At 41.7% G+C, this 16,347-nt stretch overlaps 2 protein-coding genes across 2 annotated transcripts; both read left to right on the forward strand.

Moving 5' to 3' along the window:
- Nucleotides 1–8: 8 nt before the first annotated feature.
- LOC110493559 (small ubiquitin-related modifier 2) lies at nucleotides 9–2,498 on the forward strand. The gene is made up of 4 exons (XM_021567906.3): nucleotides 9–339; nucleotides 944–1,075; nucleotides 1,394–1,465; nucleotides 1,823–2,498. The coding sequence occupies exons 1-4, from the start codon at nucleotides 319–321 to the stop codon at nucleotides 1,886–1,888; spliced, it is 291 nt and encodes a 96-aa protein (XP_021423581.1). The 5' UTR covers nucleotides 9–318; the 3' UTR covers nucleotides 1,889–2,498.
- A 1,961-nt stretch (nucleotides 2,499–4,459) lies between these two features.
- On the forward strand, nucleotides 4,460–15,739 carry hn1 (hematological and neurological expressed 1). The gene is given in 5 exon segments (NM_001160507.1): nucleotides 4,460–4,619; nucleotides 6,076–6,218; nucleotides 14,678–14,778; nucleotides 14,951–14,978; nucleotides 15,278–15,739. Coding segments are annotated over 5 exon segments (477 nt in total). The 5' UTR covers nucleotides 4,460–4,563; the 3' UTR covers nucleotides 15,427–15,739.
- Nucleotides 15,740–16,347: the final 608 nt, after the last annotated feature.

Here is a 16,347-nt window from a genome sequence, read left to right on the forward strand (position 1 = left end):
CCTAACCCACTTGCGCCCATACAGACGTTGATTTCCGGCGAGGAAACGCCTATAAATAATCAAACCTCCTGGAAAATGTCATTTTACTTTTGTATTTTTAAGTTTAGTTTCACACCAACAAGCAACACTGGGCACACACACTGTGCACACACACTGTGAATGCTCATAAATGTAACACTGTGCACACACTGAGTGCTCAGAAATGTATCGTCATGGAAAAAGAGCAGCACAGACTGCTCTCCAAACTGGCGCAGATGGAAGTCGCGCTCCTGCCCAAGCTTCGTGGAGAAAGCGCAAAGTCGCTGAAGTGTAGCAGCCATGGCAGACGAAAAACCCAAGGTGAGCAATGAAACGTATTTTATTCGCAATATTTACAGTGAAGTTGTATTCTCGTTATGTTGGCCTGTATGATATTCTGAAAAGGTTTGAGGTTTAGAGCAGGTAATTTACTTAACCGGTTGATTTAGTAGGAAATATTTCTGAATCGGTCTGGACCGCTTGCCTAAGCTAACTGCTAGCGTGTAGTTAGCTAGCGAATAATATCAGTAACAATGTGCCTTTTGTGAATTCATGTTTTGTCAGTCAATAAAATCAGTTTAATTTTCTAATTTAAATGTAATTCATATTCATGTGTTTTCTTGTCATGATGCGCGGATGCAACCTAGATGGCTAGCTAGCTAACGTCGAGGGCCCGTGCCCGAATAACAGTATGGCAGCTAGCTACATACAGTTGTTAGCATGCTAACATGATCAATTAGCTTGTTGTAATTGTTATGAATCGGGAGTATTCCGTGCAGACCATTGCACTTACCAATGTCTATCCAAATATCATAATCCGTGATTTGAAACTTAGTTTAGATGTGAGGGATAGTTTAGTTACTAGAGAATGTACCAAATATCCACTCCCTTCTCTAATCATGGAATCTGTTTTATTTGTTTTTAGGAAGGAGTAAAGACGGAGAACAATGACCACATCAACTTGAAGGTGGCAGGACAAGACGGCTCAGTGGTGCAGTTCAAGATCAAAAGGCACACACCTCTCAGCAAACTCATGAAAGCATATTGCGAAAGACAGGTAAGGCACCAGCAACATCCAAACATGCATGTGTAGGACATGGGGATGTGTGAAACCTACTCCTCAGCCTGAAGTATCCCCACTTGCGATTTTCCATGTGGCGCCGTCTGGTAATACGCTTCAGGAGGGAGGTCTCGTATGCTAACAAGGCAGAGCTCCCGAGTTCGCGCAAGGTATGAGCGGAAGTGGTACTCGCTACGTGACGTCCTGTATACATGCACTCAGACTGAGGGTTTTATTGCCATGCACAAGTTCCCTTGATTGAAGAATTGCGTATTTGCAGTTCAAATTTTTGTGTCTTGTGATGCCTTTCCACAGGGCCTGACGATTAGGCAAATCCGGTTCCGGTTTGATGGTCAACCCATCAACGAGACAGACACACCAGCACAAGTAAGTTGGTCGATAAGGTTTGTTATTGTTGGATCAAATCCTTGGTTCCTTTTATATGTTTGAGATGACTGTTCATTGGCAAATGGATTTATCCTGTGCCGGTTCTGCCTCCAGGACCACATAGGGCCCCTGGAGGCAGAGGTTCAATCCCTTACTTCCTCTCCTATAATCCTCTCATCTGGCTCTCCATTTAACATTCTGATCTGAACCTGTCAATAAAACTTCAAAATAACCCCCCCCTAAAATATATTTGAAAAACGTGTTTTATCCTGCCCACGAAGAATGTTTACACAGGTAGAAAAAAACATACATTGCTGATGCTATAACTGATCTTGACTATGACTTTTGTTTTGTCAGTTGGAAATGGAAGATGAAGACACAATCGATGTGTTCCAGCAGCAAACGGGAGGTTTTCTTCACTAGGGGCCTATGTTCCCCACCAACACCCCTACCTCCCCTGTCAGCTCGCCTCTACGTTCCCTAATAATGTATTTTCTGAAACTCTGCTTTTGAATTCCAAGTCGACTTCTAACTCCTATCCCTAGGCACTTAATGCCAATCTGAAAAGATTGGATAGGTTTGACCAATATGTTAATACGACTTGCTGTGTTATAGCCGTACTTCCAATCCTTTCAGGTCTACAGGAGTTGGGTCAATTTGGGATTCAGCATACCTAGTTCTACACGTGTCAATACCATTCATTCTGATATTCACATAACATACGGTTGTATATTATTGAGTTTATTCTGTACATAAACATCTGAGCGAGGGCACCCATTGTCAGATCCTGTTTCATGTGCTGAACTAATCCAGCAATCAAAGCCTACAATTCTGGACAATGTCTTTTGGAAGGTGTGTAAGTTCTTTACATCTAATTCACCCGTTTTGAAGATTGCTGGTCAGACTGTTTTCAGAGATGGATTCTTTTTAATAATTGTAGAAGTTGTTTGCGATGCAACTTGTATTGATGTTCTCCAATAAGCCTGCATTTAAATCGACTCACATCTGTTAAATAAATTGATTCTTTTTTAAATATGTCTCTGTGATATATATATATATATATACATACAGTGCCTTTGGAAAGGTAAGACCCCTTAACTTTAGCCACATTTTGTTAGCCTTATTCTAAAATGTCTAAAATTATTTTTCCCCCCTCAAGCTACACACAATACCCCATAATGACTCAAAAATAGTTTGACATTTTTGCAAGTTTATATAAACACTGATTACATTTACATAAGTATTCAGATCCTTTACTTTGTTGAAGCACCTTTAGCAGCAATTACAGCCTCGAGCCTTCTTGGGTATGACGCTACAAGCTTGGCACACCTGCATTTGGGGAGTTTCTCCCATTCTCTGCAGATCCTCTCAAGCTCTGTCTGGTTGGATAGGGGGAGCATTGCTGCATAGCTATGTTCAGGTCTCTCCAGAGATGTTCGATTGGGTTCAAGTCCGGGTTCTGGTTCGTCCCCTCAAGGACATTGAGACCTGTCCCGAAGCCACTTCTGCTTGGTCTTGGCTGTGTGCTTAAGGTCGTTTTCCTGTTGGAAGATGAACCTTCATCCCAGTCTGTGGTCCTGAACAGGTTCTCTCTGCACTTTTCTCCGTTCATCTTTGCCTCGATCCTGACTAGTCTCACAGTCCCGGCCGCTGAAAAATATCACCACAGCATGATGCTGCCATCACCATGCTTCACCGTAGGGATGGTGCTAGATTTCCTCCAGACATGATGCATGGCATTTGGGCCAAAGAGTTCAATCTTGGTTTCATCCGACCAGAGAATAATTTCTCATGGTCAGTCTTCAGGTGCCTTTTGGACAAACTCCAAGCGGGCTGTCATGTGCCTTTTACTGAGGAGTGGCTTCCATCTGGCATTCTACCATAACTGCCTGATTGGTGGAGTGCTGCAGAGATGGTTGTCCTAGAACATTCTCTTATCTCCACAGAGGTACTCTGGAGCTCTATCAGAGTTACCATCAAATTCTTGGTCACCTCCCTGACCAAGGCCCTTCTTCCCCAATTGCTCAGTTTGGACAGGCAACCAGCTCTAGGAAGAGTCTTGGTGGTTCCAAACTTCTTCCATTGAAGAATGATGTAGGCCACTGTGTTCTTGGGGACCTTCAATGCTGCAAAAATATGTTGGTACCCTTCCCCAGATCTGTACCTCGACACAATCCAGTCTCTGAGCTTTACGGACAATTCCTTTGACCTCATGGCTTGGTTTTTGCTCTGACATGCACTGTCAACTGTGGGACCTCAGACAGGTGAGTGCCTTTCCAAATCATGTCCAATCAATTGAGTTTACCCAGTTGGACTCCAATCAAGTTGTAGAAACAGCTCAAGGATGATCAATGGAAACAGGACGCACCTGAGCTCAATTTTGAGTCTCATAGTAAGGGTCTGAATACTTATGTAAAAGAGATATTTGTTTTTTATTTTTAATAAATGTGCAAAAATCCAAGTTGTGACATGATGATTATCAACCATCTGTTTACACAGGAAGCCCAATTCTGATATATTTCAGATCAGATCAGTTCTGAAAAAGATCTGATATGATTGGTCAAAATACCAATTAGTGGAATATAGATCAGAATTGGGCTGCCTGTGTAAATGCATTCTAGGTTGACCTTCTGTCTGAATCATATAGTCAGATTTTTCATTATTGTTCTCTGTTGTATCAACTGACTGATTCTGTATGAGGGGTAAAAACAGAAGTATTTGTCAGGAAAATATTTATCTCAAACTGTTTGATTGTACAGAAAGGAGGGTTATAACATCTCTAGATTCAGACATCATATGAATTATTTTTTGTTTGTTGCTAAGGACGGTTTGCTTTTCCTTGAGCGCGCAGGTCGTACACCAATTCTCCAATCAAATGCATGATTTATGAGTCAGGAACCAATCAGGAGAACGAATCGTCCTTTTGTGGGTGGCAATTCAACCATGGAAACGCCCTCTTCACGGTTTTTTTTTTTAAATCCGATTGATCATTTTGCTTGTACCGGGTGGAGTAAAACGAGTCTGAGGTGGTAAAATATTGGTCTAAAATCGTCTTGTTATTTGCAATAGCTTATTAACTCTTACCAGCCTCTCATAAAATGACGACGACAACTATATATTCAGGCATGGAAGCCGGAGCAAAAAGCAGCTCCAGGTAAGCATCATGACATGTCAAGAGCCTTGCATTTTCAGCCAAATGTCAAATGATGCAGCCCTCCTCTAGACAGCTAAGTTAGCTAGCTAACCTTTAACTAGCTAGTTGTCAAACAATAGACACTATTTTCTTAACCTGTTCGTATTAATGGCTTTTTAAATTATTTGTGAGAGGATGTATTTCACGTTAAATGCGTCTGTGTCCACAACCACCGTTGACATTTGCCTCTTTGTATGTGGAACAGGCTAACTAACGTTAGCTTGCTAGCATTTAGCTAGTGAATGTAGCTAGCTAACGACGTGCTCGTATGTGTGTAAAAGCAAGCTAATGCTAATGGTTCTAACTGATTGCCTTCAAATGAATCAACGTTTGCTTATTTTATTCAATGCAGGGTGCATGACACTAGAGCCAGACTGCTAGCATGAAACTTGTCGTTGGCTAGCAAATCAATAACAGTTAATTTTATGGTTGGGTGGGGCCCCCTGTGGAAGGTGATTTTTCTATCCGACTAACGTTAGTAGTATCCACTTTGCCAATCACGACCATGCAGCCCTCTTCCATAACCAGATTTGCTCAAATTAAATATTCACTAACCAGCTATTCGGCTAGCTAGTTACTGACTTGCAAAACCAACTATGCTAATCAGACTTAAATTATTTTACATCTGGTTGGTTTAGCCGGCTTGATTAAGGTTGATATCAGGCCGAAGCAGCTGCCCCACATACAGAGACAACTGGCTACAATGACATCTGGATATTTTATGACCCGCTGGTTGTAGTGTGCCTCTGGGGCAAGTGGGATGGGGGAACCTAAAATGTCTGTTATCGTGAAAATCGATCAAGTGAGCTTTCACCTGGTTTACATTTATGCAAGCATAAGGCATGTAAATCAAAAATATATATTTTTAATTGTTAATCTTAGCAGAAGGTATTGTTTTTTAAAAATCATTATCTCAATGCAGAGAAGCTTGCCATTTCAAAGATTATTTCATGCTTTAAAAATCCTCACATTTGGTCTCCATGGTTTTGTCACACCCATTTTTCATCCTCCTCTAAGTCCTCGGCTTAAAGGTGGGTTCACTCACTGCAGGAAGAGATAGTGGCGCCAGCAGGAGCCCATCTCTAACATGAATTCAAAGCATTTTGTGTGTCAGCATAGATTAGCTCTAGTCAATGTGTCAGCTAACCAGACCACCATAATGACAGTAGTCAGGAAGGCTCTAATGTAGTGTTGCGCACCAGACACTGACTTCCTCCCAAAATAGCCGGGGGATGATGCCCTTTGTCCTGTGCAAAATTTCAGACAGGTGTGTATTTATTTTGTTTCTTTTTTTTTTCTTCAGTAGGAACTCTTAGAGGGTACAAATCCTAGTTTAAGGCTATACCAGTAAGAAGTATACAAGTTAGGCTAGTTATTTTATTTTCCTCAATACTTTTCTCATTGCTTTGTCTCTTAGGGTCCTGCGCCCCCCTGGAGGAGCCTCCAACATCTCTTTTGGCAATGATGAGGAAAAGCCCCCCAATCGCAAAAACAAGATGGCCTCCAACATCTTCGCTGAACCAGATGACCCACACGCTCATCGGAGGAACAACCCACCTGGTAACCCATCACCCTACCTCAGCTTCTTGTATAATACTTATACTGTGCCTCTAGCTGTATGTAGCCTATGTAATTTATCAAAACTTCTCAGTGCGGGTCCTTAGTCTTTAAATCTTAAATTCATTTATCTCAGATTCTTAAATTCAAAGGTCTTAAATGCAACTGAGATGACTACAGTGTTTCCATTATAGTGCCGCTGCTTAATTGTTGCAGTTATTACTATTTTAACATCAAATAATACTGGAGGTGCACTTTTTCTAAAAGCTATCCAACCATGTGTGCACGTCATGTGCGAGTCAGGCCGTTGCCAGAGAGAGCAAGATTTCCTATACATTGTTTGTTATTTTATTAGGATCCTCATTAGCTGTTGCAAAATCGGCAGCTACTTATCCTGGGTCCACATGAAATATGACATAATACAGAACATTAATAGACAAGAACAGCTCATGGACAGAACTTCATCTAAATTAAAAAAAAAGCACGTGTAGCATACATATCAATACATACACACTATCTAGGTAAAATATGGAAGAGGCAAGAGGTGTTGCTTTATCTGTTTTTTTAAACCAGGTTTGCTTTATCTGTTTTTTTTAAACCAGGTTTGCTGTACATTTGAGCAATATGAGATGGAACAGAGTTCCATGCAATAAAATGGCTCTATGTAATACTGTGACTTTTCTTGCATTTGTTCTGGTTTTGGGGACTGTGAAAATACCCCTGGTGGCATGTCTAGTGGGGTAAGTGTGTGTCAGAGCTGACTATGCAAACAATTTGGGATTTTCAACACAATGTTTCTTATAAGAATTATACTACAATGAAGAGCAAGACGTGCCGCTTAACTAGGTCTTTCCTTGCATCACTTGACGACAATAATCAAGATGAGACAAAACTAGAGCCTGCAGGACTTGCTTTTTGGAGTGCGGTGTCAAAAAAGCAGAGCATCTCTTTATTACGGCCAGCCCTCTCCCCATCTTTATAACCATTTGAATCTATATGTTTTGACCATGACCGTTTACAATGAAAGGTAACGCAAAGTAATTTAGTCTCAACTTGTTCAACAGCCACACCATTCATTACCAGATTCAGCTGAGGTCTAGAACTTAGGGAATCATTTGCACCAAATACAATGCTCTTAGTTTTGTTCAGATGTTCAGGACCAGTTTATTACTGGCCACCCATTCCAAAACTGTCGCAACTCTGTTAAGGGTTTCAGTACTTCGTTAGCTGTGGCGGCTGACACTTATGATTCAACCAGATATACATGGACAAACATGCTTTGTTTTAATGCCAGTGGCAGGTCATTGGTAAAAATAGAAAAGAGTAGAGGGCCTAAAGAGCTGCCCTGCAGTACACCACACTTTACTTGTTTGACATTTAGAGAAACTATTAAAGAAAACCCTCTTTCTATTAAATGGCTCTGAATCCAGAGTATGGCAGAGATTGAAAAGCCATAACATTTACGCCACCATTAAAAAGTTTGCGGTCACTTAGAAATGTCTTTGACTTGGACTTGTTGTCCATTTAAAATAACACAAAATCGATCAGAAATACTGTAGACATTGTTAATGTTGTAAATTAATATTGTAGCTGGAAACGTTTTTAATTTTTTTTTTTAATGGAATATCTACATGGGCGTGCAGAGGCCCATTATCAGCAAACATCACTCCTGTGATCCAATGGCACGTTGTTAGCTAATCCAAGTTTTTATAATTTTAAAAGGCTAATTGATCATTAGAAAACCCTTTTGCAATTATTTTAGCACAGCTGAAAACTGTTCTGATTTAAAGAAGCAATAAAACTGTCCGCCTTTAGACTAGTTGAGTATCTGGAGCATCAGCATTTGGGTTTGATTACAGGCTCAAAATGTCCAGAAACAAAGACCTTTCTTCTGAAACTCGTCAGTCTATTCTTGTCCTGAGAAATGAAGGCTATTCCATGTTAGAAATTGTCAAGCGGCGACCCCAGCATCCCTGTTGACATTGAGACTGGTGTTGCGGGTACTATTTAATGAGGCTGCCAGTTGAGGACTTGTGAGATGTCTATTTCTCAAACTAGATGCTCTAATGTACCTGTCCTCTTACTCAATTGTGCACCGGGGTATTCCACTCCTCTTTCTATCCTGGTTAGAGCCAGTTAGCTCTGTTCTGTGATGGGAGTAGTACACAGCGTTGTATGAGATCTTCAGTTTCTTGGCATTTTCAACAGTGATGCGCATTACCCTTCTTCCTGCAATGAAAGTACACATGACCAAAAGTATGTGGACACCTGCTCGTCGAACTGCTTCATCCTAAGTCATTGGCATTAATGTGGAGTGGGTCCCCCCCCCTTTGCTGGGAAGGCTGTCCACTACATGTTGGAACATTGCTTCGGGGACTTGCTTCCATTCAGCCACAAGCATTCGTGAGGTCGGTCACTGAAGTTGGCCGATTAGGCCTGGCTCACAGTCGGCATTCCAATTCATCCTAAAGGTGTTCGATGGGGTTGAGGTCAGGGCTCTGTGCAGGCCAGTCAAGTTCTTCCACACGGATCTCGTTCTGTATGGACCTTGCTTTGTGCATGGGCGCATTGTCATGCTGAAACAGGGAAAGACCTTCCGCAAACTGTGGCCACAAAGTTGGAAGCACAGAATCTTCTAGAATGTCATTGTATGCTGTAGCATTAAGATTTCCCTTCACTGGAACTAAGGGGCCTAGCCCGAACCATAAAAAACAGCCTCAGACCATTATTCCTCCTCTACCAAACTTTACAGTTGGCACTATGCATTCGGGCAGGTTACGTTTTCCTGGCATCTGCCAAACCCAGATTCGTCTGTCGGACTGCCAGATGGTGAAGCTTGATGTATCACTCCAGAGAACGCGTTTCCACTGCTCCAGAGTCTGATGGCGGCGAGCTTTACACCACTCCAGCAGAAGCTTGGTATTGCGCATGGTGATCTTTGGCTTGTGTGCGGCTGCTTGGCCATGGGAACCCATTTCATGAAGCCCCGATGAACAGTTATTGTGCTGACGTTGCTTTCAGACGCAGTTTGGAACTCCCTAGTGAAGCAACCGAGGACAGAAGATTTGTATGCACTTCAAAAGTCTGGATCTGTGAGCTTGTGTGGCCTACCACTTTGTGGCTGAGCTGCTATTGCTCCTAGACGTTTCCACTTCACAATAACAGCACTTACAGTTGACCAGGGCAGAAATTTGATGAACTGACTTGTTGGAAATGTGCCACGTAAGTCACTGAGCTGTTCTGTAAGGCTGTTCTACTGCCAATATTTTTCTGTGGTGGGGGCATGGATGTCATGGGGACGGTAACATTATTAATAAAAAATGTATATATTCTACATTTTATTTGTTTAGCTCACATAACTTAATGCATACTTTTAAATTATATTGTCTAATAATAAATGTGGCAAAAAGGAATGTAGACATTAATTAATGCATAAAATTAGCACTGGCCAATAGTCTGGGAGAGGAAAAAATACCAGTCCATGTAAATGCATTTGACTTGTCATGCCTATCAGTCTATAGGTTCATTTGCATGATTTAGTGAATTCAATTGGCGCGTGTGTTTTCGTTATGTGTCTATCACACGCACAAAGTGTAATGACGTTGCCCTCTTTGGGTACAACAAACCCCTTTCCCTGCCTCCTTCAACTAGGCTGCTGTGGTCAGAGGTCGTAAATTCCTGAGAAGACCCTGCCACATGGCCACACAGTATAAGAGGCAGAGTACATTTTCATAGAGAACAAAGGAATTTCTTCCACCTCACAGAACTTGAGGTACGAACAAATTTCATGTTCCGGAGAAAGTATAAAAGATCGGTGAAGAATCCAGCTTAGCTCAAACGAACTGGTCCGTTTGTTACAACTTGGGGAAGCTCATGGGAGACGGTGTGGCCACATTACCATAACTCTGTTATATAATAGCCTCAGATATGAGGTTTACATCTAATTGTTGTATAAGATGAATGAGTGAGCATAATACTGTTTGTAAAATTGTGTAATATGATTTTGGACTGTTTTTAATGAAGGAAAATACAATTCCCATTTGATTTGAACTAAATCAGAGGACCGCCCCTCAGCCCAGTTAGGGTCAGGCCTCCTGGGACAGCCCCTTTTCTGCAATTCCGAATAAAACCCAACTTTGAGAAAATATCACCAGACCATGTTTTTCTCCATTAGGAGAGGACGAAGGTTGTAGACCATTGCTGAATCTTTTAACCATACCACGTGGTTAAACTCTTAGACTATCGATACCGACAGATTAAGAACAAGTGTTTGATATAAATTACTAGTCTGCAGCTAGGAATTCGGTATCATTGAACGCGAAGAACGGCAACCGTCGAAACATACATTCTATAACAAATGAATGTCACTCTGAACTGTCCCCTCTAACCAAGACAGAGAGGACGAAACTCCAACAGAAACAAACTTTTCACCAGCGATCAAGACGACACACTGAGCGTAAATATATACACGGCTCAAAAAAAAATAAAAAAATTAAGGGAACACTTAAACAACACTTAAACAACACAATGTAACTCCAAGTCAATCACACTTCTGTGAAATCAAACTGTCCACTTAGGAAGCAACACTGACAATACATTTCACATGCTGTTGTGCAAATGGAATAGACAACAGGTGGAAATTTATAGGCAATTAGCAAGACACCCCCAATAAAGGAGTGGTTCTGCAGGTGGGGACCACAGACCACTTCTCAGTTCCTATGCTTCCTGGCTGATGTTTTGGTCACTTTTGAATGCTAGCGGTGTTTTCACTCTAGTGGTAGCATGAGACGGAGTCTACAACCCACACAAGTGGCTCAGGTAGTGCAGCTCATCCAGGATGGCACAGCCAGTACATCAGGAGACGTGGAGGAGGCCGTAGGAGGGCAACAAACCAGCAGCAGGACCGCTACCTCCGCCTTTGTGCAAGGAGGAGCAGGAGGAGCACTGCCAGAACCCTGCAAAATGACCTCCAGCAGGCCACAAATGTGCATGTGTCTGCTCAAACGGTCAGCAACAGACTCCATGAGGGCCCGACGTCCACAGGTGGGGGTTGTGCTTACAGCCCAACACCGTGCAGGACGTTTGGCAAATGCCAGAGAACACCAAGGTTGGCAAATTCGCCACTGGCGCCCTGTGCTCTTCACAGATGAAAGCAGGTTCACACTGAGCACATGTGACAGTCTGGAGACGCCGTGGAGAACGTTCTGCTGCCTGCAACATCCTCCAGCATGACCGGTTTGGCGGTGGGTCAGTCATGGTGTGGGGTGGCATTTCTTTGGGGGGCCGCACAGACTGTCCAGGAGTTGGCGGGTGCTTTAGTCTGGGAGGAGATCCCTCAGGAGACCATCTGCCACCTCATCAGGAGCATGCCCAGGCGTTGTAGGGAGGTCATACAGGCACGTGGAGGCCACACACACTACTGAGCCTCATTTTGACTTGTTTTAAGGACATTATATCAAAGTTGGATCAGCCTGTAGTGTCGTTTTCCACTTTCATTTTGAGTGTGACTCCAAATCCAGACTTCCATGGGTTGATAAATTTGATTTCCATTGATCATTTTTGTGTGATTTTGTTGTCAGCACATTCAACTATGTAAAGAAAGTATTTAAGAAGAGTATTTCATTCATTCAGATCTAGGATGTTATTTTAGTGTTCCCTTTTATTTTTTTGAGCAGTGTATAAAGGCAACCGAAGGCCGTCTTCATCAATGTGTCACACACCACTTTGGAATGAGCTGGAGGCAGTATGCACTTTGAAAACATAATTGTTGCACACCTGAACAGTTTTACTACTGTGGAGGCAATTATTTTGTTAACTTTCTTTCATTGTCTTCTGGCCAAAGGCACAATCCTAGTCATGTTACCAACCAATGCTAGATGCATATTAGATATTTTCAAAATGTTGAACAGATATTTTCATCTCACATGAAACTGCTAGTTTTTGACAACTGTGTTTCCAGCTAATTGCAGTATGGCACCAACTTTCGCGATTGCTTTTTAATGTTTGTTTTTCTGTAACCTAGACCTACTGGTTGCCTGACTTTCTGTCTGGATGACCAAACTGACTCCGCTCGTGCATGTTGATTGTCTATCCCTACCAAATGCGTTCATGACACCCATGTTAAAATGCCAAAACCAAGTATATTTATTTTGGGGTTGAAGGTTGAAATGCATATTAAACATTTAGCTAGCCTATGCTCGGGGATGCAAACTAGTCACTTGTTTTTTTGCCTAAAGGTATCCTTTTTGGGCCCTCACTAGTTTGCATCCCTAACTTGCTTGCTAATTTGTCCTGGGAGATTAACATGGGTTGTTATTTTACCTGAAATGCATAGGTTTTGATTAAAAACATTTTTTTGTTGTATTTATAGAATTTTGATGGTGGTTGGCAACCAACTTTAAGGTGCATTACCATCACGGACTGGAGTGTGGACCTCCATCTTTCAATGACCCATGTGGGTAAATGCTCGTAATAACCAATGAGTAGATGGGAGAGGTGGGACATGCAGTGCGTCAAATGGCTAAAATAGAACCAAGTTCTTCTATTTTAGCACCTGGCTATGCAGGAGTCTGATGCGCTTGAGGAGTTTGGATGAAATTATTGAATAACATGTACATTTTATTTTGCAATGCTCACAGATTAAACGTGTACTGTCTGGTCAGCATGTTAGCCACCTGTTGCACCCTCTACAACCACTGATTATTATTTGACCCTGCTGGTCATCTATGAATGTTTGAACATCTTGCTCATGTACTGTTATCTCCACCCGGCACAGTCAGAAGAGGACTGGCCTACCCCTCAGAGCCGTCTTCCTCTAGGTTTCATCCTCAGTTCCTGCCTTCTTGGGAGGTTTTCCTAGCCACTGTGCTTCTGCATTGCTTGCTGTTTGGGATTTTAGGCTGGGTTTCTGTACAGCACTTTGTGACATCGGCTGACGTAAAAGAGGCTTTATAAATACATTTGATGGATATGACTGACTTGATCATTGCCCTTGTTTTAACATTCCCAGTATTAGTTACATTGTCTCAGTTTTTTTGTTTTCCCAAAAAAATATTGAGTCACTGAAACAAACAAGGTACCAGGCCAGCTGATATTTACAACCTAATGGCAATTATTTGGACTACCAAGAAATGTATTGGTGAATTATATTAACCATGCATTCAACTGCATCCATATATTGTCAACAATGCCTCACTTTGCGTCATGTATTTTTTGGGGGGTAAAATATAACCTATTTTTAAAACCTCAGTTTGGTTTTGTAGCATGACCTGGGTATTTGATATTTTTGTACTTAAATTATGGTTGTCTGTTTCACATTTGTAAATGAGTTAACTCTGTCAGTTCCACTTTAAGAGCCAGCCCTAAATATACAACTTTTTGCCAACGGGCTCATTTCTGGAGTGGAATATCAGCAGGTGTGCGCAGACCTCACAATTGATATTACATTTTATTCCAAGTGGCATTTTAAGGTCTTAAATTCAACTTCATCGAACCTGGAGATAATCTATGTGGGATGCAAGTTTCAACTTCCTCCACAAGAGGGCAGATTGTGTTCATGTATGATGCTGTGATTCATGTTCGCTTCACAGAGCTTATAAGAAAAGCTGTCACCGTGTGTAGGAAATTGTCAATTTAACTCCTCCAATCCATAGTCATTACATTAGCTCTTCCACTATTGATCTTCCTTCCTACACTGAATCCCAGCAGGGCTGAGTCTGAGCCATTCTGGAATATTCATGAGGATCTCTGCGTTGCCTGTAGTGAATGCTCCCGTGTCAGGTCACAATCATCAACCTGGTCAACGCTATGCGACTGTCGTGCTGCATGAGGCAAATGGTGGTCGCAACAGATACTGACTGGTTTTCTGATCCATGCCCCTAACCTTTTTTTTTTTTTAAACAAAGATATGTGACCAACACTCATATCTGTATTCCCAGTCATGTGAAATCCATAGATTAGAGCCTTAAGAATTTATTTCAATTGATGGATTTTCTTACGAACTCCGACTCAGTAAAATCTCTTGCTGTTTGATATTTTTGTTCAGTATATGATAAATCCAACTGACTTGTCTGATTAGCAGCTGTTGAGTAGGGGAGTTCGGCATGCTGTCTGAAAGGTCAGGTGGGGAGACAGTGGTTTTTGGCTTGTCCCCAGGCTGGTTGTTGAATTGGAGTGTTTCCAATTCAACTCTCACTCTTCCTCCAAACTTTCCTTTCTAGGTCATAACTTGCAACCCCTTGTGATTTAGCAATTAAAAGCAATTCATGAAATGGCAGAGCTAAGCAGTTTTAGTTTCATTCTACTTGATTAGGTGTTTGGCTGCTCTATCAAGTATCTGAAACGTTATCACTTCTGGCATGAGATGTTCTTAAATTAGAATGTAAGCCCTCGATCACTTGGTGATTAGCCAGACAATTCCCAGGGATTGAGACTCAAACCGTGTCAATTCTGTGTATCTACAGGTGGGAAGCCCACCGGAGTGCTGTGTGGAGAGCCCTCAGCCCCACTGAGGAGATGTGCTGCCCAATCTTCCTCCAACAACCACGAGGACTCCAACGCCGGGGTGAGATGGCGCAACGCTGTGTTTGTGTGTGGGAGTGATAAATCTGGAATTTCCCAAAGTTAAACAATGGGCATTCCTTGTTGAGGATTTTCTTTCACTTTCATGTATTTGGCCTACTCCTTTCTGTTGTGTTTTCTAATAACTTATCTTTTGTTCCTTCATCTCCTCTTAGACTGGAGACAATGATGTGGGTAATGCTGGTAAGGACTATTTTAATGATTCTTGCTAACTTCCACTGTTAAACAAGTTGTCCAGATTAAGACTACATATTCATGTCTGTAAACTTCTAAGAAGGTTCATTTTATTCACAATGCTAGTTAAATTATAGGTGAAATATGATTTTTAGTATCGTATGTAGTGTTGAAATGTTGAACATTTGTAGTTTTTGTCTATCGATTTAGTTTATTACCAGATGTTTTTAAAAGCTTCAAGTGGCAGTATTACATTTTTAAATGCTTGAGTGGCAGGCATGTTATCTTGTCTCTTTACCCATGTTTAGATAACGCTGTGGAGGTTGAGGTCATTCCTGCCCCAGAGCAGAGGAATGAGGCCTCCCAGCCCGCCACGGCAGCCTCCCAGCCCGCCGCTGGGATGACATCAGGCCGCAGGAACCCCCCAGGGGGAAAGTCCAGCCTAATCCTCGGTTGAGGTCCCTCTCCTTCTCTTTCTCAGAACTCCGCTGTCCTTTTCTCTTTTTTAAAAGAAGAATCTCCACCTGTTCATCTGTGAGTCCAGGAATTTCGTCCCGTCCTCTCCTCCCTCCCCGAGTCCATTGTTTTGATACCCCCTCTTTTTTAATTTTTGTATGTTTTTTTTGACAGAAGCACTTTATGTACCTGATCCAAGCCCCTGGCATATGTAGTGCTGTAGTCACAGGCCCTCTGGCCAAAGGGCATGAGGTTTAAGTTGTCCCTCACTCCATCCGGTGTCAATGGCAAAGTTCTGATGCGCGATCAATAAGGTTTAAACAAAAAAACAAACAAAAAATAATAATAATAATAAAATGGATTTATATGAAGTTGTTGCTTTTGCACCGTGTTCATTGTCTGGTAAAAACTGCATGCACGCCTGGTTTGTTCCAAGTCCGACTCAACCAAAACATTTTGGTGAAGCCTTTTGTTTAAAAAAAATAAAAAATCTATTAAAAAAGGAACTAAAAAGTTTTACTGTGAACGTTTCATTTTAATTGAAGGTTATGCTGGACTATATTGAGTCATATTCATTAATTGTTGGGGTACATGATCTAGTGTTGCATGAAGTTTGGGACTTGAACATTTCGATGGAAACTAAAATCCACACGGGATCCAAACAGTTTACTCAAACCCTGGTGTCATTATTTCTGAAGACTACATTTGGTGAATATGTCCAGAAAATGGGCTTTCTAATGTCATGAAATGGAGAACAAGATTACATTTTATTGTATCTGATTTTATTTTTATTTATTTTTTTGGAAGGGAAATTTTCTCAACAGCTAAAGTATGCCTGTTTGTGTGTGGTACTCCATCTGATAGAATGACAAGTGACCTTATGACAGCTCTGCCTAGTTCTCATTTTACTACTTTTTTTTTT

This window comes from Oncorhynchus mykiss, chromosome 17, assembly GCF_057628025.1.
Source record: "Oncorhynchus mykiss isolate SJ-2025 chromosome 17, ASM5762802v1, whole genome shotgun sequence".
NCBI classification, from domain to species: domain Eukaryota; kingdom Metazoa; phylum Chordata; class Actinopteri; order Salmoniformes; family Salmonidae; genus Oncorhynchus; species Oncorhynchus mykiss.

Bases quoted from the DNA above. Each gene is read 5' to 3' on its own strand.
- LOC110493559 (XM_021567906.3), top strand. From the start codon at position 319: ATGGCAGACGAAAAACCCAAG. The intron at 340-943 runs GTGAGCAATGAA...ATTTGTTTTTAG, and splicing joins TGGCAGACGAAAAACCCAAG to GAAGGAGTAAAGACGGAGAA. The intron at 1,466-1,822 runs GTAAGTTGGTCG...TTGTTTTGTCAG, and splicing joins AGACAGACACACCAGCACAA to TTGGAAATGGAAGATGAAGA.